Source organism: Chelonoidis abingdonii, chromosome 1 (assembly GCF_003597395.2).
Source record: "Chelonoidis abingdonii isolate Lonesome George chromosome 1, CheloAbing_2.0, whole genome shotgun sequence".
NCBI lineage: Eukaryota > Metazoa > Chordata > Testudines > Testudinidae > Chelonoidis > Chelonoidis abingdonii.
This window is the reverse complement of record NC_133769.1, coordinates 315,136,415-315,160,219: the sequence shown is the minus strand read 5'-3', so window position 1 is coordinate 315,160,219 and position 23,805 is coordinate 315,136,415. Positions and strand designations below refer to the sequence as shown.

General features: G+C 43.3%; 1 protein-coding gene across 1 annotated transcript in view; it reads right to left on the bottom strand.

Moving 5' to 3' along the window:
* Positions 1-318: 318 nt before the first annotated feature.
* Positions 319-23,805, bottom strand: part of LOC116829773 (histone-lysine N-methyltransferase SETDB2) — a 94,078-nt gene continuing 70,591 nt past the window's right edge. Inside the window, exons 21-26 of the mRNA XM_075065533.1 lie at positions 22,298-22,360; positions 13,973-14,031; positions 9,267-9,333; positions 6,479-6,601; positions 3,518-3,589; positions 319-2,785 (exon numbers count right to left, since the gene is read on the bottom strand). Of these exons, the coding sequence (XP_074921634.1) occupies positions 2,649-2,785; positions 3,518-3,589; positions 6,479-6,601; positions 9,267-9,333; positions 13,973-14,031; positions 22,298-22,360 (521 nt within the window). The 3' untranslated portion in view covers positions 319-2,648. The remainder of the gene's footprint in view (positions 2,786-3,517; positions 3,590-6,478; positions 6,602-9,266; positions 9,334-13,972; positions 14,032-22,297; positions 22,361-23,805) is intronic.

The following is a 23,805-nucleotide window of genomic DNA, read 5'->3' as shown; positions in this document are numbered from 1 at the left end:
GACCAAAGTTAATTGTAGTTAATAAAACCTTGTCTTGCTGTGTACGGACACGAGGGACACCCAGGGAGAGGCATGTCTGAACATACAAGCTGACCCTGTGATAGGGACTTGAAAAGCAAGCCCTAGTCACAGCACAAGGGTGGCTGCTATCTGGACAGCAACTGACAGGCAGACCAGAGTGCTCAGAAAGAAGGGTTGAAAAAGCCACTCCCCTCTCCCCCCACAGCTGGGAATGCTTTAATGAGTTCAGCTAAGTGTAAATCAAGATGTTAAGCAAACAGTTCCTTTTGTTTTAATACTACTTTACTTTTTAAAATCTTGTCTTTGCTAAAATTTGTATGGGTAATTTCACAGAGGTGTCGCCAAAGAAAATAAAACCCAGGAACCCCTAAGGAGAGGCACTGAAAAGCAGAGTTTCTGGAACATACCACCTCCCATGGCCTTCTCCCCTCCACCCGGGTTAAGAGCCATAGACAAAGCATCCTGTCCCTGTGAACTGAGTTGCTGTTAGGCTGTAGTGAGTGAACACAAGTGGGGAAACTGAGAAGACAAGAGTTGGCTGTGGTGTGAGTCACACTGGATAAAATTATCAAAATTCTGTTTTCAAAAGTTGCTAAGGAGCCTAAGTTCTCCTGAAGTTCAAGAGCCTTATGCTCTTAAATCATGTCGACAATTCTGAAAATGCTGCTCAGTATCATTATCCAAGTTCTTACTACTGTGAGTACATCTAGCCTGGAGCTGGATGTGTAATTTCTAGCTCATGCAAATTTATATGTGCTAGCTTTGCTCTAGCTAGCTGCAGCAGCACTGGGAAACTGCTGGAATACATCCCACCCAAGATCCAGGGTATTTGGGTGATTAGCCTGCCTGCTGCCAGTGCTGCCATGGCTACACTGCTATTTTTTTGCTAAATTTGATCAAAGCTAGTGTACATGTCTACTCGTGCTGGAAATTACACCTTCAGCTCCAGTGTTGACATAACTCACAGATGTAGATTTGAAAGCCAATCACTGCAACAAGAGAACAAGGCTAGCACAAGTAAAATTAGAGCTATGAACATACATACATTTGTTTGACATACTAATATTCTAGCACCAGGGTAGGCAACCTATGGCACAGGTGCTGAAGGCGGCACGCAAGATGATTTTCAGTGGCACTCTCACTGCCTGGGTCCTGGCCATGGGTCTGGGGACCTCTGCATTTTAATTTAATTTTAAATGAAGCTTCTTAAACATTTTGAAACCTTATTAACTTTACATACAACAATAGTTTAGTTATATATTATAGACTTCTAGAAAGAGACCTTCTAAAAACATTAAAACGTATTACTGGCACGCAAAACCTTAAATTAGAGTGAATAAATGAAGACGCGGCACAACACAGCACTTTTGAAAGGTTGCCGACCCCTGTTCTAGCGCTTCTCCATCTAGCTGCTTTTCCACAGAAGGGAGAGATGAGACTTGTTGGAATGTTGGTAACTTGCTTTTGTCCTTGGAAGTAACATCTTCAAATAGTTCCATCTATCAGTCCCTGAATTTAGGACTCCTGTGGCATATTTTGGCTGTCTACAGGCAACAAATAGAGCTATGCAATAGAACTATTGATTTACATTAATGACAGAGTGCATTGTTAACTGTGTAAAATAGTAAGTGAAGTTTAAATGCACTAAAATATACTTAGTTTTTTAAGTGTAGTTCAATTTCATTTATTTCATAATACAGCAGCAAAGGTTCTTTAGTATATTTAAGAATAATAAAATCTTAATATGAATATCCTCTTCTGTTAGAGCTTAGCTATGAAGTATGATGAAACCAGGGGTTTTAGGAGAATCAGCAAGGCTGTGGATTAGCAGTGAGAACCTACAAGGTTGTACTGTGAACAGTATTTTGGTGCATAAATGGATTTTGTCACTAGTTTTCTTCAATACACAACTTTCTTTACAAAAACATTTTATTGTCAAGTTTTTCATTAACTTGAAATTTTGTAACTAAATGTACTGCTTTTCTGTATTCAAACAGTTTTAATATAATAAGACAAAATAACACATGGAAGCCATAAATGTTCTTACTGCAGTATTTGATTCCCTAACTATTTTACATAGAATGATTTTTCAGAGCATGATCACCAGCCAGCCTCAGGTGTTTACAAGCAACTAATGGACACGACCTCTCATCACTGCAGTTAAAACAGAACTACTTAAACATTAACACACCATAAATTGAGAAAATGTCATAAACTCTTCTGCTTCAAGTGCAAGTCTTGTTAAATTCCTCTTTGGAAAGCCTTAACAATTTTTAATAATGATTTTGTCTGCTATGATAAGCAGACATTGAATCACAGACACATCACATGATAGGCGGCTGCTGCAACTGAAGTGATTTTAAAAAGTGGCTTGTGGAGTATTTAAAAAAAGCTTGTACAGACGGTATTTAAATTTAAGTGTTTATCACTCCTTGAGCCACAGTAAAAATTAAAAAGGAAAAGTTCAAATAAAATTATTGCAAAAGTGAAGTATAAAATATGAGTAAAACACCCAATTGTTTTTCTGTGCACCCCATCTCTGAAAGTCACTTTAATACACTGACCAGATGCAGTTTCTGTCAGTAAAAAATCTTTAGTATGGAAGTTGATATCTAGAGAAGTATTGGTTATTCAGACACTGAACTAGATGCACTAGCTATATTTTCCTGGAAAGGAATTACTTGTTTTAAATCTTGCAGTAGCTCAATCTGAGTATCCAGTCTTTTCCGAGTTTCCAGAAGCTCCTGAAGTTTTTCCTCTGTTCCTATAATAAGAAAAAACCAAAAACAAAAAAATATTTTTCACCGTAAATCAAGCCAGGTTTAAAAACGTTGTGTTTTTTAAGTTACAAACATTTCAAGTTGCTAACACTGTACCTGAGAATAATTGCCACTTCCCGCCACCCCCATTGGCCCGGAACGGCGAACCGTGGCCAGTGGAAGCCGCGATCAGCCGAACCTGTGGATGCGGCAGGTAAACAAACTGGCCCAGCCCACCAGGGTGCTTACCCTGGTGAACCGTTTGCCAAAGGTTGCCGATCTCTGACCTATTGCAATTGGGGAAGGAGAAGGGCCTGTTTAAACTGTCAGCCTGAAAGACAGGAGTTCTGTCTAAAATAAATGGGTGAGTGGGGGCCTTGGAGACGTATAGGAGAAGAAACAATGCATTCGGAAATCCAGTGATATCAGCACATCATGTAGGAGAGAGGCAGGGTCCACTGAGTCAAGAAGTCAGATGAGGTTCTTGATACTCAAATAGTTAAAACTATGGAAAACCCTCTTGTCCTGTGTCAAATAAGACAGACAAACTTGTGCAATATTATGTTTCTAAGGATAGTGATGCCAATAATTTCACCTGGGCATTCATACAACTTAAGAAAGCTTTGATTTTAAACTGATACTATACCATAACCATCAGAAGAATAACCTTAATTCTAATAACTACTCCTTTGGGAGTGTTACTTTATATAGTAGCATATATACGTATATTTACATACCTGAATGAACATTTGTAAGTACATTTTCGAACAGGCTACAGTCAAAAAGTGATATTACTGTTTCCTCGTACTCTAGGGGTTGAAAAAAAAGTTGATTTACTGTTACATATTAACACAGAGGAACTTAAAAATTGCACAGTGGTAACTACCCATCTGTACACTACACTAATTGTTTTAATTATGAGGCTTTTAAGCTCAGAAAGCTAGAATGCTGGGAAAGATACTAATTGCCCTTCTGTCATTTTATACCAAGAAAGAAGTGTCAATTTCACAATTTTACTTCACTGATTTCCTATGGAAAATAAGATATAAATGGGATCCTCATTACGTTTTACATACAGTCTGTACCCCTTAGTAGGGATCCATTTAAATAGGAGCTGTTTGTCTGGTACCCAAGTTCATGTAATGTATTTAATAAGTTTTAAAATCTAGTTATTGCAACACCTCTGGGACCATGTGCCACATGATAGAAGTGGCTGGAAGCCAATTTAACTGCTATTTGCAAATCACATGATATGAAAGTGCCCAGTTGAAGATGCTAATACATTGTTTACATTTCTAAATGCATGAAGTGACTTTGTAGCATCCTTAAATAGTGTTTATTAACATAATATCATTAAATTAAGCTTTAGTGCCAGGTTTTCCCTCAGTAAAACACAGATAATGCTTACACACCTCACATGGGTGTTCAGAGGGTTACTTAATTCATGTTTATAAGGTGCTGTGAGATTCTAAGATGTAAATAAGTATTTTTTTATTACTTCTGGCAACTTTTGCTATGCAAAAACCTCTTTTATGAGGGAGATTTAGTTAATTGGGTTATTTCTCTTTCCTTAACACTGTCGACTACATTAATATAGACTCATAGACTCATAGGTCAGAAGGGACCAATATGATCATCTAGTCTGACCTTCTGCACAAGGCAGGCCACAGAACCCTACCCATCCACTTTTATAACAACCCCTAACCCATGACTGAGTTATTGAAATCCTCAAAATTGTGGTTTGTCATAATAAGATAGGTAAGGTAAGGGTTAAGTTTCTTTTACCTGGAAGGGTAACCAAACACGACAGCAGAGGACATCAAGAGAACTGGATTGTTTAAAGTCAGGGGCGGAATTTGTATACTCGGTCTTTTGTTTTCTCGGCTGTGAGTAAAAGGTTTCTCCTAACTCCTTCTATTTTCAAATATTTATACCAAAAGTCTGGGTACAAGGGACCAAAGCATTCGGCTAGGAAGCTTGTGTTGACGAATGATTGGATGGCGGGTCTTTTGTTTGTTTTCTTGCTGGTGAGTAAAAAGCTTTCTCCTAACTGCAGTCCTTTCTCATGTCTCCTACACATCTGTGAGTACAAGAACCCCAAGCAATTCGGCTTGATGAGGATCTTGGGTTGTATTACATGTATGTGGATTGGTTGACTGGTTAATCGGGCTATCTTTTAAATCAGACTGTTTTCTATATTTTTATAGCAAGCCGTATATGAGTTTTTAATGATCAAGATTATTGTTTTATATTTCCTTTTTTTAATAACTTACTTCTCTTTTAACTTGTGGAAGTTTCTTTTCTAGAGGCAGAGGAGGAAAAGCAGGTGTGGGTATTTTCTATTGCTTCAGGAAAGAGCGGCACGGAAAGCAAAGCCCAGGCTGTTGGCATTTTGCATCTCAATTGCCTGAGGTAAGACGCTTATTCTCTGGGAAGCAGAAGAAACGTTCTTATACCGCGGCTATACGCAAGAGGCAAGCCTGGGAAGGTGGGGGGAAGGTGTTTCTCCCCTGCTTTAGCATCAAGGATTTGGAATCCGGGTGTCCACACAGGAGGGTTGGGACCCAGAGAAGGAAAGGGGGATCAGCCCACAATGCATGATCTGGTGGCAGCGAGAATATCCAAGCTGGTAGTGAGCTTGGGGGAGTTTCAGGTAAGCCCCCAGATTTTGGACGCAAAAGTCCAGGTTTGGGACAGGACCAGATTGTGGACGCTAAAGTCCAGGTCTGGGACTGGGAGGCTAGATTACCACAGGTTTGAAGACCTCAAGCTGCAGAGAATAAAAAGGATATAGCAGTAGACTATTTTGAAAACTAAGGCCTGGTCTACACTGTAGGGGGAATCCATCTAAGTTATGCAACTTCAGCTATGTGAATAACGTAGCTGAAGTTGACATACTTAGACCTACTCACCGCGGTGTCTTCACTGCGGTGAGTCAACTGCTGCTGCTTCCCCATCATCTCTGCCTGTGCCTCTCACGGCAGTGGAGTACAGGAGTCAATTTATCATGTCTAGACTAGACAAGATAAATTGATTCCTGCTGGATCAATTGCTGCCCCCCTCTGGTGGGTAGGGTAGACATACCCTGAGAAGGCTAATCCCCACAAAGTGAAATCTGAACTTCTCTTTAATGTTGCTTTGTCCATAAGATTGTTAAGCTGGGTTGACTGCTTCAAGAACAGTGTTTTGTACAAGTACTGTAGCTATATCTGAACCCCCAATATATTTTAAATTAATGTTAATCTAAATAATCTATTACAAGACTTAATGCATTCTTATGCAATTTTTTTCATATGCTGTAACAATCTTTAACAAAGATTGCTCATCCCTCTGTGATGAAATAAGACACAACCCCAGTCCAGATAAAATCTTCACAACCTTTCAAACACCCTTTTCTTAAAATGCTTGCAGTGTCCCTGGGATCTGGCAGACTGAGCCGTGTGTGTATGTTGGGGGAAGAGGCTTGTTTACCAAATTCCAGACTTGAGGCGCTTTCACAGAGAATGACTTGCCCCTATGCCACTCGCACCCCACTGAAGTAGGATAGCAGGGGAAGCGAGAGATGGTCTCTTAGGTAACCAACACCCAAACCATTTAGGGCTCTAAAAAGGTGAACATGACCCTGAGTTAAAGTACCAAGAATTAAATGGCTCAACTCAGAATCTGTCCAAAGCAGAGTTCCTATTTGTTCACAGTACCTGTTTCTGAAGTGTTGTCATCCATCAGTTTTTCCTTTGCAAGGTGAAGTGTGTCTAGCATTTCTTTAAATATGCCATCCAGAAGTCCAGCCTGCTTGCACTTCCTAAGAAAGTCTATTCTTGCTGTTAAAATATAGAACACATACTTCTACTGAAATTGTGTCTCAGTACAGTTACTGTAGTTCATTGTATCTCAAAGTCCTTTACACCAGTGCTTCTGAAAGCCGGTCCGCTGCTTGTTCAGGGAAAGCCCCTGGCAGTCTGGCCCTGTTTGTTCACCTGCCATGTCTGCACGTTCAGCCAATCGTGGCTCCCACTGGCTGCGGTTCGCCGCTCCAGGTCAATGGGGGCTGTGGGAAGCGGCACAGGCCGAGGGATGTGGTGGCCGCCCTTCCCCCATTGGCCTGGAGCAGCAAACTGCGGCCAGTGAGAGCTGCGATGGGCCAAACCTGTGGACACGGCAGGTAAACAAACCAGCCCGGACCACCAGGGGCTTTCCCTGAACAAGCAGCGGACCGGCTTTCAGAAGCACTGCTTTACACTAATTGCAGCAGCTCCTATTCACGCTCTCCTGGATGTGACTGAACATGGCTAAACTAATGGTTCTAATTCTACCTCCTTAACCCTTTCAGATGAGACACTGAAAGGGTCAGAAGCCAATAGGCACAGTGCCAGTAATAAACCCCTCTCAATTCCAGGCAGGCAAAGTGTATCACCACAATCCTTCATTAGATTCATATTCCTCCATGCATCTCTCAGTCTGGTAAATCAGATAGCTTTCACTACATCCTCTCTTAATGCTGCTGTATGGTTTGATCAGGAATGGGGAGAAATAGTTCTAATAAGGAACAATTTGAACAGGATTTGGCTGAAGAATAGCATCCGTTCCTGAACATGGATCTCCCAAATGACACAGCAATTCGCTTGCCTTATTGCAGGTCCACTTTATATGGCAACTTTACAGCTGTTGGAAAACTAGGAAAACATATGTTCCCGTTTTTAACTCAGTCTGTCTGAGGACAGTCATCAATTATGCTAAAATAAATGGGCTGTTTGAAAGGAGGAACATGTGTACACTTTGTATTAAAGTGTGCACCTCCTTTGTTTTGAAAAACGATAAACTGTCTCTTTATTTAAAGGGTTTGAGTAAAGACCTCAGGAGAAAGTATAACAAATCCCATTATTAAAGCATGGCTCCTCACGAAAAAGAGCTGCTGAGCACGCCTGGCAACTTTGGAAAACACGCCAAAGGCAACAAATTACTGTTCACTCTGTGTTTCTTTCTTTCGTAGCACATTTTCATGAAAACAGGCTGTTTTTACAGGATTACTTGCTCCTGCAGGTTTTTTCCCCACTTCAAATCAGGATCTTAGGTTTTGACATCAGTTAGTTATTGTGAAGAGGATTATGAGGATGCAGCTCTAAGGATTAGGACTTCAGGTGACGAATAAATTACAGGAGCAAGTGTCAGAGTTAAAAAATTGCTTTATATAAAATTTTGTTATTGGTGGGACATTGAGAGAAAGAAAGTACAGCTCTGCTTATACCAGATATCCTATAATATATAAATAAAGTGTTCCAGGATTTTCTATGAGGGTCTTCTGCTTGTTGAAGTACAGTTGTAGCAGTAATACAGAGTGGTATAATTTTTTTTTAAAAAATACATGGTAATGTATTTCAAGCACACTAAATTTAGCTATCATATACCGTAGGTAAATGCTACTTTTGCCTCTTTAATACAAACTCTCCCGTTATTTGGAAGAGTAATCCCAATGGGTAATAACAACAATGCTTTTTGTGCAGTATAAAACATTGGAAAGGAACTCTACCTACTAAGCAGGCTGCTCGACCACTTGCTTTACTACAGAAAGATGCAATTACAACAGCTAAATCAAAATAAAACACACGTTACAATGCATTTTATAATACAGTGTACGTCCACTATTCAGAGAGTGTGCTTTCCTTTGAGGTAATGACTGCATGGTGGCCTAAAACATTTTGAGGGGCTGGTTATCAACCAGCAATAACTGGAAACATCTGTGAATAGTTTTTGTACGGAAATGGGCTTGACGTCGTCTCACCTGTACTCTTAACTGGCTACTGGCCTCATCTCCACATCTTGCTAGCCACAATTAAGGGGATGTTCATACATTAGATAACATATTTTTTTGGTGACTTTCAAGACCCACCTACTCCTTTGTAACACTCTTACAAATGCAGAATTAAGCATGTGTTCTATAACTTATGAATATCCCCTAATGGTTACCTCAACTTCTGGCCCCATTAACACATGTCACACCAGCCTTCTCAATAACTCTACTGCCTGTTCCTCCTTCCCCTTTAAAGGAGGCTGTTAATTTTCCAGCTAAGAGTAATTTTCCTTTCTAAATGTAATCTCATTTCATATCTGGAGGGAGGGGAGTGGGCAGAAGCTGAGCCATCCATGTTTGCTGTGGGCCTACTGATGAGGAGTTCTGAACCCAGCAGCCACTCAGGGTAAAGGGATTATATAACCACTGGGGAATAATTGACTCTTATTGGATAATAATGGCCCTCAGCCAAAGCAGTGGGATTTGCTTCCTGCACAATTATTTTGAAATCACACAGCTGTTCTGCAAATCAGAACTCCACTCCCTTGCCAGCGTGCAGAGAATTACCCAATGGAGAAAAAAAGGAAATGTATAGCTGTGCTTCAGCTGCTAGGAGGTGACCTGACCTCACACTGGCAATTTCAGTACAATTTATTATAGCATCAAATCGTGGTAATAATATTAATTATTTGTCAAACCTTTGTGTTTGTTATGTTTTTTCCTTAAAAGCTGTAAACTATTTTCTGCTGCTGTCTCTTCTGTGCTCTGTTGAAAACAAAACAAAACAGTGTACGTTTATACCAGTAGGGATGTTTACTGCTTAGAGGAAAGAAAGCAACTATTTCCACATTTACTAAGGCCATGGCTGCACAACCGACCTACAGCGGCACAGCTGTACCGCTGCAGCTGCGCTGCTCTAAGATCTCCTGTCTAGCCACTCTACACCGGCAGGAGAGAGCTCTCCCCAAACCACCTCCAACAAGCAGCGGTAGCTGGCAGGAGCGCGTCTCCCGACGACATAGCACTGTCCACACCAGCACTTTTGTTGGTGAAATTTACATTGGTCGGGGTGTTTTTTTTTTCACACCCTGGGGCGACAAAATGTTTGCCAACAGCAGTGCTAGAGTACACAAAGCCTGAGAGAGAAAAACGGCCAGTACTAAAATAGTTATACCCAGTTTTTCAAAAAGTCATTCATTCTGTTTGTTTACAATCAATTAAAAAGTGAACAACTAAAGAAGAGCAACAAAAATAATCTGACTAAAAAAACACCCTCACTAAACTGACCACCACCTTTTTCTGTTTTTAGTGTTCTGTTCTCTCTGAATAACCAAAATAAACCCATACCGATATGAGCTGTACGTGAATTTATAACGCGCTGTGCTGGTATAATAGACGTGCCATTCTAACATTTAATTCTCACATCCATATAAGTGGAGAAGGTGTTAGAAAGGCATAAAGCTGTTGGAAAATTTTTTACACTTTGGACTATTCCAGCTCATGGAGGTGTTTCTGGTTAGTCCTGTGACAAGTGATTTACGCTGAATTAACTAAATACATATGGAGCCCTTCTACGTCTTATCTCCTATGTCTGTATTCATTTAGGACGTACTCTAATGTGGGAGAACTGTGGAAGCAGTGCTGCATGCATATTGGGACAAATTCATCCCTGGAGTAATTCCACTGTTTTGTAGCCTAGCATCTCCTACATTTCTGAACGTCTGGGCTGCTGCCCGCCTCTGTGCAGCTCAGGGAGATGGATCTCCTCCCAACCCCCTTGCAAAATTTGAGGCCATATGCAGCAAGGTTGTCTCCACTATTGAGATTCAACCCAAACAGACTCTTACAAGTAAGCCTCAGAATAAATTTCTTCCCTCAAAATTGTACCTGGAGCTGTGATTCCCCTACACTCTTCCTTTGAGGAAGTGATCAGGGATAAATGGGAGAAACCCAATGAGGGCATTCACATTAACAAAAATTACCTCAGGTTCTATAAGATTCAGGAACCAAAGGACCCTATTCAGAAATACCAAAGGCTGACACCTCTATAGCATCCCAAGTCAAAGATATGGTTACCCCCTCAGAAGCGGGGTCCAATCGTAAGAACCCCATGGATAGAAAGATGGAGGCCACTCTCAAAAAAGACTTTGAGGCCTCAGCCCCCTCAAGGCTTCCCTACCAGCCACATGCTTTGCAAGGGCATCACTCTCCTGGCTGGAAGATCTCAGGACCCGTAAGGGTAGAGATCACCCTGACTTTGACTCTATTTTGAAGAGTTTTCCCAGCAACAGCATTTGTAGGTGACACCTCAGTGGATGCAATGAGATTCTCAGCCAGAGCTATGCTCAGTAATCAGGTGCCAGCTATGGCTCTGACCCTGGAAGGTTGATACTCACTCAAAGCAGGTTTCTATGACCTGCCAAGTTTACAGACTTCCTTCTTTTTTGAGAAAAGCTAGATGAAGTAGTGGCAGACAGTGTGGCAAAATCCAAACAGTCTCTCCCGATGACACGTAATGGCTTCAGGAAAGAGTATAGACTGGCCCTCAGACAGAGATGCTCCTTTTAGCCTTCATCCTCACAGAAATACCAACAAAGGGAAAGCAGGTTCTCCAAAGGAAAGCCACAGAACTGAGGTTTGAGGTGAAAGGTCAGGGGGAATCCGACCCCTCTCAAAGCTTCTTTATGGTAAAGATTGCATAGGCCTCTGCTCAGTGCTGAAACTAGGGGGTAGAATTTCCCATTTCCTGGTGGAATGGGTTACATCAATCACAGACAAGTGAGTTAGGGATATTCCCTTGAGCTATGGGCTCTACCTCATCTGTTCCCTATCCAGTCCTCCATCTCCAACAACCCTGAAAAGCACAGTCTGATCCAGAAAGAGATATCTCATCTTTTAGACACGGGCATGATAGAGAGCATCTCCTCAGAAGAAAGATTCTCAGGGTTCTATTAGCCCATCTTCTTCATTGTTCGACAGGGGCAATCAAAGCCATTTTCAACCTCAAAAGGCAACAAGTGGATGAAGAAAATGAAGTTTTGGATGGTGACCTTGGCCTCTACTGTGTCATCCATGTTCCAGACGGTCTTCTGACTTCAATGGATCTGGTGGATGCATATCTCCATATTCCTATCAGACTGCGTCACCACAGATTTCTAAGGTTTGCTTATGGCAGGTAGCATTATCAATACTGACCATTCCCATTTGGCCTGTCCTTGACCCCCCAGGATCCTTACAAAGAAGGTGGTGATAATCGTAGGCAGACTCAGGTCACAGAGTGTCTACATGTATCCTCTCCTGGACCACATCTTGAGCAAAGCTCCATCCCTGGCAACAGGGCCCATGTCCCTGATACCGAATCCCCTGCAAGCACAACGCTTTATCAATGTCAAGAAAAGCTCCTTGACTCTGTCCACAAAACTAAGTTACCTGGGAGTGTACACAGAGATTTTAATAACAAAGATCTACCCATCACTAGAGACAGCGCTTTCCACATTGTTCTGGAGCTGCAAGAGGCCCATCAGAGCACTGGGCCTTCAACTGTGAGGCCTCCTAGTGTCATGCACAGAAGTCACTCCATGGGAACAATCACACATCAGGCACCTTCACAGCTTCATCTTAAAGGTGTGCGACCGCTCCCCATAACACTGGAAGGATCAAATAAAGATCCCGACGCTGGTGCTAAGCTTCTGAAAATGGTAGTCAGCCCAGGGCAATGTCCACAAAGGTATGCCCATATGCCTTCCAGATCCTCTGGTTCTCACAACTGACACCAGCCTGGAGTGCTGGGAAGCACACATGGGAACCCAAACAGCTCAAGGCATCTGGAGCCTGGAGGAAAGAGCCCACAGAATACACCTGGTGGATCTAAGAGTAGTAGTAGACTACACAAGAAGATCAGACTCCCTATTCATATCTTCCCATCTGAAATACTAAGGACTCAGAGCTTCCAAGTCCTCCATTGCTAGATGGATTATGCTATGCATTGTGGAAGCTAAAAAGGCATCAGAGATTTCGGTCTTGGAGTTGTAGCAACTATTCGTCTGCTGAGGAGAGCTTGATATGGCTTCCCTGGAAACAGTTAGTAACTCTCCACCTGTCTGCTAGAGGGGATGTCACCATGCACAGAGCATCCTGCTCTACAAAAGTCAGCGTGCTGCTCTCCAGCTGAGAGCCAGAAGATTGAGCTATGATTTTGTCCTGAACACTGATCTCGGTGTGGCAGTGCACTGCATCCAATGAGACTCCTGTGCCAGCACCACGTTTTTCATGTTTAGAATGTATCAGGACATGGGTCTGCATGGCCTATCATTTTAAATATTTTCATAATCATGGGTGCAACTCAGGATGCTGGATGCTCCCTTCAGCTTTTTATATCCATAGACCCATATATACGTATATTTGTAGTGCCCTCGGGTGGAATCTTGGCCCCACTAAAGTCAATGGGAGTTTTGATGTGGACTTTAATGGAGCCAGGATATCACCTTGAGAGTCTAAATAAACTGGAATTAGAAGTCTGCTTTACAAGAGGTACAAAAAATGCAGGCATGATTTGGCCTATGGCCTTCATGAGCAGGGCTGCCCAGAGGATTCAGGGGGGCTGAGACAAAGCAATTTCGGGGGCCCCTTCCATAAAAAAAAAAGTTGCAATATTATACTATATTCTCATGGGGGACCCCAGTGGGGCCTGGGGAAAATTGCCCCACTTGCGCTCCACCCCCACCCCAGCAGCCCTGTTCATGAGAATCCAGATGCAGTCTTAATGTCTAAGTTTGAGAGAACCTTCATGTTAAGAATTAAAATCTACACATATAGTTGTAGTTTCTCAAATAAAGCAGTGCTAGTTGAAATCAGTGTGACTTATTAAAAATAAAGAGATGTAACTATGCACTATTCGGCCATGCAAGACCTCTGTGTTTAAGGAAAAATCACTTTTCCCCTATCCTAGTGCTCTCGTATGGCCGACTGTCATATCAGCCAATGCTGTCATGGCAGCTCGTGTGTTCTCTTGTATCCTGGTACTTTACAGAAGAAATACAACTCAGGAGAAAAAAACTTTCTGTATAAGCCAAGATCACAGTCACAGGGCCAAAATCAACCTCGGTTTAAGTAGCCCCAATTTCAGTGCAGTTGCACCAGATGACACTATGGTGGAATTAGCTCCACTCAAAGTAACTGTGAATGTGAAATGTATTGCTTCAAGGGAATTATAAGACTGAAGTAGGGAATAAGAAGTTGCTATTTAGGAAATGCAGCTGCTCCTGACTTCCCATTTTTGGAACATGCTAACACAATCTCTTGCAGAAGTCTAGCTAAACTTGTAACAACACAAAGTGGATTCCTCCATGTCTTTAGCTACAGCGGTGGTTTAGGTTTTAAATAAAACTGCTTGGATTCAAATTACCCTTTTTTCCGTGAAGGTGGAAGATTTAATTCCATGCCTGTTCCTCTTATTGTCTGCATCTAGAAGTCAAGAGACAATTCTGTAAGAATGTAATGTTCTTAGACAAAAGATAGATCATTTCACACTTAATTTTAACATCTCTATTTCTGAGGACTATAAAGATAGACACTCTGGATAATAGTCACAGTATATTTTAGCTTCCTTGACTTTCTGACATTTCAGCTGGATATACATTTCCATGAAATCTAAAATATTGCCTAATCACTAGAGCTGCCTAAAAAGACATGTAAATCTTTGTACATTTCCTCTAGGATTTCCTTCCACCTAATTTGATTATAAAGCAAACTTCAGACTTTTAACTCTGCACTGCAAAGTAAATTACCCCTCCCAAGCTAGGGCTAACAGAAGAAAGTAAAAAGATTTATTTTAAAAAAAAAAAGAAAAACTTCAAATCAGAGTTATAAATAGTTCAGAAAGCAGTTTTAATCTAAAATGAACCCATGTTTATTTTAATACAACTCATGACTAGAACTATTTTGTGCATGTAAGTTTATTCTGAGAAATGTAGCATATATCACCTCATATACAGTGGTCTTTCAAACTTTAACCAAGCAACCTCCTGAAAAACTCAGAAAAAAATCCTATACAGAAACCATTTTACTTGTGTGGCAGATTTTTGTTTGTTTGTAAAGTGTTTAATAACGTTTACATGAAAACAAGATCTTTAGTCTTGAAAGTTCACCTGCTCCCACTTCGTATTTACTGCCAAAATGTGTCAGACTTTCTTAGATATCATGCTAGCTCCCCTGGAAGTGATTCCACCATCAAAAACAGAGAATAATGACTTCTGGCAAGGAATAAGCAGAAAGAGCATGTGAAGTACTGAGAAACAAAGATCCTATTTTCATGTAAATGTCCCTTGTAACTAAAACAAAACAAACCAACCCACCAACTGGAAAGAGAAATGAAAAAGAGGCTATATAGTCCCTCTTTATTTTTAGAATCAACTGCCTCTGTGTGGTCAAATGTGTGAAGGTATTACTAGTATATATAATTCTTTTGGGAGGAACTACTCAGTCCATTCTTGATAAGTGGGGCCAAGTCTTCAAACCTGAGAGCCTAAAGTTAGGTATAGAATTAAGTGACCCAATTCTCATTGGTGCTGAGCACCCACAGCTTCCATTGACTCAAAAGGAGTTGTGGGCACTCAGAACTGTTTAAAAATAATTATATCATTTATTTAGGCACTTAACTTTAGTCACCCAAGTTTGAAAATGTTCATTCATGCACATAAAGTACTGTTCACTAAGAGTGCTCCACTGTCTAAGAGTGCCTCACTGACCTGTAGCCATACCGTCTTGTGCTACGATCCCATCCGCTCTTACAAATTAAGCAAGCTGAGTACTTGCTGAATATTCATTTGGGTTTAGAACACAATATAAAAGCACCCATGGCATCAATTAAAACACATTTCATAAAACAAGAAATCAGCAGAGCCACCCCCAACAAAAAAACAAAAGCACTTCCCCTTGTCCGGAAACATGACTCTCACTGCATTCTCCAAATGAAAATAGATAGAATTTTCAGCATTCTTTGCAGGTCAATTGCTCCAAACTATCTAAGACCAATGTGAAGGAAGAAATATGCTTCAAAGTCTCCCTCATGGACAACACTCCACCTCTGTCCCCTTTTAAATTGAAGGCCTCCAGCTTAAACAGCTCTGCTGATATCAGCTGCTGCAGTGTTGCATTGGGAAAGAGGCTGTTCTCAGGCAAACAAATGGTACTATTGCACTTTTTTGACCTGAGTGGCTAGCAAATTTTGGGTCCCTGAGGATGTTCCCATTGGAAGTAGAAACTGATGGCATTTGTCTTTGATGTACTCTTGTTTACTTGCAAGGGATGAACAAAATCCTTCTCTAAATGCAGGAGGAACCAAGAAAAAAAAGGAGCAGTTCCTTAAGGTTGGTCTACACTCTATGAAGTTAACGTGACCTAAGTCATCTTGCATCAACCTATTTGTGCATGTGTCTGCTCAAATTTGTGTCCTGCCAACATAAGTGCCCCCTTATGGGGATGCAGTAACACCATCTCCCCAAACAGCATTGTGTCATGGTTGACCTACTGTGGGCAATGCAGTGCAAGTGTAGACACCATGTAACCTATGTCCACCCTTAACAGACCTCCAGCAGCTGTCCCACAATGCCTGACACTGAACACTCTGGTCAGTGTTGTGAACTCCACTGTCCAGGGGGCATAGAGACCAGACGTCACTACCCCCTTTAAGACCCTACGTATTTTTTAAATTACTTTTCTTTATTGCCCAGCTTGGTGAGCACACCTTGCAGCTCTCCTTTGTTGTGTGCAGCTCAACTGACCATGCTGGCGATGTGTTCTTGCCTGGAGTAGACAGGAGGTATTGGCTCTCTTGGGCCCGTGGGAACAAGAGGCTATGGAGCAATTGTACAAACATTGACCTCTACGAGCAGATTGCATGGGGGATGCTGGTGAAGGGGTACAACCGGGCTCAGCAGCAGTGCTGTGTGAAAGTGAAGGATCTGTGGTAGGCCAACATAAATCTGGTGCTGAGCTGCAGACCTGCTGCTTTTTTAATGAGCTGCATGCCATATTTGGCAGACACAGACACCCCCTGCACCACCATACACACAGAGCACTTTGGATACCTCCAAGGAGCCCCAGACATAGCCCTCTGCTGTGTTCCCCCAGCAAGGAGGATGAGGGACATGCAACCTGGGGGTCCAACTATACCACAAGCGAGCATCTTTCCGAGGCTCCACTGCAGTCTAGTCAATCCATGGGTGAGCCTGATGTCGGGGAAGGAACCTCAGGTAAGTATGTGAATGCATGTCCCATTACAATGTTTAAATGTGCAGATGCTACCCAACCCTACTGTAGCAGGATATAGGTATTGACTTTTCAGTAATTTGCTCACAGTAGAAGAGGTAGCTATACAACAAACAGAGGTAGAGTTGTTATCTGCTTTTCATTCCCCTGTAGACTTAGCTGGGGAGGAGGAGAGAGGGGCACATACAGAACAGTTTGTGTGTACACACAGGGATGTCCCTTGAATCCTGCTGAGAGGTTGCAATGAAACTTTCATGGAAGAACTCTGCAATCCTCTCCCAAAGGCTTCTAGGGATGCCTGCCTTATTTCTTCCTCCATAGTAGGCCTCTTTCCCATGCCACTTCACAATGACTTTGGCAGGCACCATTGCAGTAAACAGGCTAGCCATGTATGGACCTGGATAGCCTAGGGACACCACCAGCAGCTGTGATCGCTGTGTCTTTGTTGCCCTCATGAGTGACATATCAGCTAGAATCACCACCGCCTATGGAAAGTAGCACCAGTGCTCGGAGCCATTACCCTGCATCATACTCATAGAAATCTGGGCTGAAATTTTATTGTTTCATGCAACAGAACGATTCTTTCCTCATGGCCAGGCCTTCCCTCACTGGGCCACACAGCACCTTCACTCACGCTGGAGGGCGGCGGTATGCAGAGGCGCACTAGGGCTGAAGTATCAATTAACATGTCTTGTTTAAAACTTTGGCAGAACAAAGGAAAAGTGCTGAAACTTAACTTTCACCTCCCATTGTGACTCTAAATACAATGCTACCTCTGGGTGTTCCATCTGTAACTGCTGCTGCTATGGCCCCTCGACCCCCACAGAATGACTGACCGTAATAAGGAGAAAGAAGAGGAAACAGGCGGATATATTCTAGTGCAGTGGTGGGCAAACTTTTTGGCCTGAGGGCCACGTCGGGGTTGCGCAACTGTTAGGAGGGCTTGGTAGGGAAGGCTGTGCCTCCCGAAACAGTCTGGCACCACCCCCTATCCATCCCCTCCCACTTCCCACCCCCGACTGTCCCCCTCAGACCCCCCAACCCATCCAACACTCCTGCTCCTTGTCCCCTGACTGCCCCCTCCAGGAACCCCCGCCCCCTATCCAACCACCCTGCTCCCTGTCCCCTGACTGCCCCGACCCCTATCCACACCCCTGCCCCTTGACAGCCCCCCAGGACTCCCACCCCTTATCCAACCGCCCTCTGTTCCTCGTCCCCTGACCACCTCCTAGACCCCCCGACCCTAACTGCCCCCCAGGATCCCACCCCCTTATCTACCCCCGCTGCTCCCTGTCCCCTGACTGTCCTCCTGACCCCATCCACCTCACTTCCCCCTGTCAGGCCCCCCCGAGACCCTCACTCCCAAACCCTGTTTCCCATCCCTTGACCACCCCTCCCAAACCTCCGCCCCATCCAACCGCCCCCTCCTCCCTGACTGCTCCCCAGGACCCCCTGATGCCTTACCCAACCCCTCCCCCCCCCTGCTCTCCACCCCCTTACCAGCAGCAGGAGCTCGCAGCCGTGACACCTGGCCAGAGCCAGCTGCACTCCCCATGCTGCCCAGTGAGAGCGGTGGGCCAGAGCGTGGCCTGTACAGCGGCATGACTGCAGGGGAGGGGGGGAAAGCAGGGGAGGGACCGGGGACTAGGCTCCCCAGCCGGGAGCTCAGGGGCCAAGCAGATGGTTCCACGCGCTCGTAGTTTGCCCACGTTTGTTCTAGTGAGATCCTGCAAGCGGGTGCTGCGCTGGGCCTGAAGGGTGAATGTTGCAGACAGTGTGGAGAGAGGCCCTGGAGCAGAAGATGATGCATCAGGAGAAAATGGGGCTTCTCTGACAGCAAACACGAATGCTGCAGACTCTTACTGACCTACAGGTCCAACAGTCACAGTCTCCCTCCCTTTACAGTCAGTGGAGAACTCCATTCTAGCACCTGCTCCACACCCCTCAACATTCCATGTGGCATCAAGGGCTTCATCCCTAAGCCTGCCTTTACAATAAGGCGGACAATAAGGGGAACCACAGCTTCACATACGCTCACCAGTGAGAGCTATGATTGCTGTATGTGTAGCCAAAATGAATAAAAATGGCCATGAACGTTCTTTCCCCTATTCTGTTCATTTATTTCAGACATTTTTATTCTGTTTGTTTTTTAATTGCACATTGGTTTTTTGCACCGCTTTTGGTATGCAAGAAACATCTATATTTTGGTAAATAATTCATCTTTATTACTTAACAACACATGCTGCAGAATGCCTATTGCTTTTCAAAGCACCCACTACTGTTCTTGTACAGAGTGACAGAACTCAGGGTCAGTGACAAACAGCGTATTAATTATAATTGTACAGCGAGCACTGCAGAATTAATAGGTGCCCTAACAGACAGTGTTATCTTCATAAATGTACACCAAGCACAACACAATTCCTAATAGCCACCAAAACTTCAGGGCCAGGTAGAGCACAGCAGTCTGTCATGTCACACTGCTGTGCCTGACTGTTAAGTGCTCTTTCAAGGCTTCCCTCAGCCGCATAGCTCTGCATTGAGCTCTTCTACTATCCCATGTGTCTGGCTATTCCAACTCAGCAGATAGCCACTCCACCACTTCCCTCCTGGCAGCAACTTTCCCGCCTATACCTCACAGATATTATGCAGGACAGGACAGGCAGCTATATCCATTGGGATATTTTTCTCACTGAGATCCAATCTATTGCATAAACACCACCAGCGTCCCTTCAGTCTACTAAAAGCACATTCAACTGCCATTCTGCACCTCCTAAGCTGGTAATTGACTCTTTCCTTAGCATTGTTGAGGTGGCTAGTGTATGACTTCATAAGCCAGGGGAAAAAGGGATAAGATGGGTCCTTTAGGATCTTTACTGGCATTTCAACGTTGTCAATGGTAATCCGCTGGTTGGGAAAAAATGTCCCTGCTTGTAGCTTTCTGAACAGTCCTGTGATCTTAAAGATGTGAATGTCATGCACCTTCCCTGACCAGCCAACACTGATATCGGTGAAGCATCCCTGGTGATCCACCAATGCTTGCGTAACCATAGAAAAGTAGCCATTTCTGTTGATGTACTCTGGTGCCAAAATAGGGATATGCATGCCATCTATTGCCCCACTGCAGTTTTGGAACCCCATTACTGCAAATTCATCTAATATGAATTGGGTGGGTGGGAGAGCTCAGTGGTTTGAGCATTGGCCTGCTAAACACAGGGTTGTGAGTTCAATCCTTGAGGGAGACATTTGGGGATTTAGTTGGGGACTGGTCCTGCTTTGAGCAGGGTTTTGGACTAGATGACCTCTTGAGGTCCCTTCCAAGCCTGATATTCTAGGTCTTGCACATTACCAAGAGTCACAGTCCTATGCAGCACAAAACAATTAATGGTCCTATACAGTTGCATGACTGGCATTTTCCAACTCCAAAATGATTTCCCACTGAATGGTAGCAATCCTGCATGCTGAGCTATCACAGAGCAAACACCACTTGCTTCTTAACTGTCAGTGCAGCTCTCATTCTGGTGTCCCTGTGCTGAAGGGCTGGTGCAAGCTCAGCCCACAGATCCAGAAATGTGGCCTTCTGCAGCCACTTCTCATCGTCCCAATTCTGCATTACGATGCAATCCCATCAGTTGGCATTTGTTTCTTAGGCCCAGAAGCAGCACTGCACCATCTGCAGCTGCTCCATGAATGTCTCTAACAATCTTGAACTGGTTTTCACTATGTCCCAAAGCAATCTGTCTTCCACAAAATCATCATGTCCCCCATTGTTGTGGTTCTTCCTGCGGCTCTGCAAATACTGAAGGATTCTTCATCCTGTGTTTGCAACACTCATGACAATAGTGCAGAGCTGTGAAGGCTCCATGCTTCTGTCAGAGAAGACAGACAGTGAGAAGTGCTATGCAGTTTTGTGGGGTTTTAAAAAAGGTGCAAAAATTATGGGATATGGATGGCATTATGGGATGGAGAAAGTCGCATGATGGGAACTTAACCCCTTAGTTCCAGTCATCCCTGCACGACTAGTTTCTGCCACATCGTGCATCACCAAAGTTTCCCAACAGATAGTGCGCCAGATGATGGCGAGTTGCCCAATGGAATTCCTACCTTGATGCAACAGAGAGTGCATCCACACAAGCACTCCTGGTGAGTATGCACAGTGCAAGCAGCCATGTACACACACCTATCAATCTGAATAGGGTTTTAACTCAACCCACCTACCTCACAACATCTCTTCCTACCTCAGCTTTGTCTATCATCCTGATGAGGTCTAAAATAGTGTCACTCATCAATCAGACCAAAGAGAAATCAATAATTTAACAAATTAAAAATTATACAAGATAACTATTCACATATGTACAGTGTCTTTCTATCAAGATGTTTTTCATGTTACCAGTCCAAATTAATTTTACTCCCACTCAAACCTCTTTGGAGCTTTTCTCTCCCTGGATTTCCTTTCAGCCTCTGAGGGACATCTACTGTTTCTGTGGAATTTGCTGTTTGAGGCAGACCCTGCTCATTTTATTATAATGGTGAATTCACTTCTGTAACAACTTTTCAAAACTCAACTTTCACAGCAACATTCTCAGATTCAGAGGGCAGCCAAAGTGAAATTCTGTCCCTCTGATATCTTCTCAAATGGTCCTTATGGAAACGTTTGGTTTAGTTCTGGCCCCCAGCTCTGTTCTTGTACACCACTTCATTGATTTGGGTCAGTACTGTATAGGGTCCTTGTCAAGGTTCGTCCAATTTAGGGCTCCTACTCTTCTTTCTAGGACTGTAGAACCAGACAGGGTGTCCTCTTTTAAAAATTTCCTCTTACATCATACAGCCTTTCCATTTTGTCAGAGGCTACCTTCTAAAGGTATGAACTTTTTCAGTTTTTGGATTGTAGGGTTTCCACATAGTTTAACTCCCTTTGTTACCTTTCAGGAACTCCACACAAGAGGTTTGCTGGGGTCCTTAGATCATGTCCAAACATAAGTGCTGCAGTACATTTTGTACTCTCTTTGACTGCTGGTCTATAAGCCATTAGAAGAAATGGGATATGCTAGTCCCAGTCCTTTTGGTATTGTTCTACAAATGTAGCCAGCTGAAGCCCCAGATTCCTGTTGAACCTCCCCACCAACCCATCAGATTGTGGGTGTAGTGGGGTTGATCCTTGTAATTCCGAGCTTTGCCCCTTCAGCTTGTGTCCCCCCATTTCTCCTACTAGGAGAAAGGCTTTCACTAGACACTTGTGCCAGTCTGTGCTGGCCCATCTTAAATTTATAACAATCCTTTTTGTGGCCAGTTTTGTAACAGTACCAGCATTTAACTGAACCGTTTCCTTTATTTTTTGCATTGTTGCCAATTTCCTTTGTTTTGCAAACCAAATTTATCATTTGTTCTAATTGTTCAATATAGTCATGAACCAGATTAAAATCCCCTCTTTCATCATACATGTTAGACACAGAGCCATACTTACAGGGCTTATGACATTGAGTTTCCATCTTCCTCACTGGCAGCCACTTCCTCTTCTGAGGAACTGCTACAAGAAAAGATTTATGGTAAGTTCTGTGGCAAATTCCACAGCCTCTCAGAATGTGCCTTTGGCATGTTTTCAGTGTTCTTGATCTGCAAGTCCAAGTCAGCTGAGCATCTATAAATTGGTCCATTGCTAATCTATGCCTTGGTGGCACCAGGATATGCCAGGAACACAAGTCTCTTGCAGGTCCTCTTCCGGTTCAGGTGGGGTCTCTTCTTTCCCTCTCCTTCTAAGTCTTAGTTGTGCACTGGCCAGCTCAGATTGATGGCTAGCTCCAAACTACATGTCAAAGGCTTGTACCAGGTCTAGATACCCCCAGAAAAGAGATGAAGTTAAATTCTGCAGCACCGTTAGTTCTGGGCTACCCAAATTGACTACTAGTAACCCCCCTTTCTGACCATCTTCCCCATAAGCTATGTTGTTGGATTGTGCCAAATAAACCTCCCAGGGAGTTTTTCCCTCAAAGATACACTAGGATTTTGAATCACTGGAGCTGGGACAGCCCAAGTGCTCCCTTTTGGGCCTCTGTAGGTTACAAATGAGATAGAAAACTTGTCTTCTGGCAGCTCAATCCCTCATCCAGGTGGCTGTGTTCCATTGTGATCTGTTGATTTCCTTCTGGAGCTTAATTTTCCGATGTTTGAGTCATTGCAGCAGCTCATCTCTGTTAGCAAGTTCCAAGCAAGCTAACGCTTGCCCGGTCTCCACTATTTCATGGAAAAAAACTTCTGGTTTGTGGCAGTCAGGTTACTGGTCACCTGTTTGATCTGTCTTCCCATTCCAGTCTGGGAACTTTGCAACTGGGCTTCCCAACCTGTCTGGGCTCTTTGTAGAGACTTGACCTCTGCCTGCATGTCAACCCACAGTCCTTTCTGGGAATCCTCCAGATGATGGTTTAGTTCTTTTTGAGAAGCCTCCATCTCTTGTTCTAAATTATTTTGTGGAGCCTTCAACTCCTGTTTCAGGACTTGTTTTAAATCCCAGTGGCCAGTTTTGATTTATGGGAGCTAACAATCTCTCTCCTTGGACACTGGATCTTGCTCCTGAAATCAATGTAGCCACTTCTCAATCTGAGCGGCTAGTCACATTTCAGGACCTTGGGGTTGTTCCAGCTGGAAGTAGAAACTGATGGAGTTTGGCATTCTTTGTGATGCATGTACAAACTCCTTGTTCCCCAAATGCAGGAGGAATCTAGAACAGGAGGATCAATTTCTTATTTTACAACCCCAAGCCTCTTTAGCCAACCAACCCAAAAGTGTTCTCTAGTTTTTTCCAGGGTCACACTGTGTTCAGGCTATTGCTTGGCTTTCTTGTTTTTTGCCTCTGCCTCTCTCTCTATTCTTGTCTTTTTCAATCTTTTGTCTCTTCTGCCTTCACACAAACACACATACTCCCTACCCAAAATAATACTGCACCAAAAGCTTCTGAGTGGGTTCACCCTCCTTTTA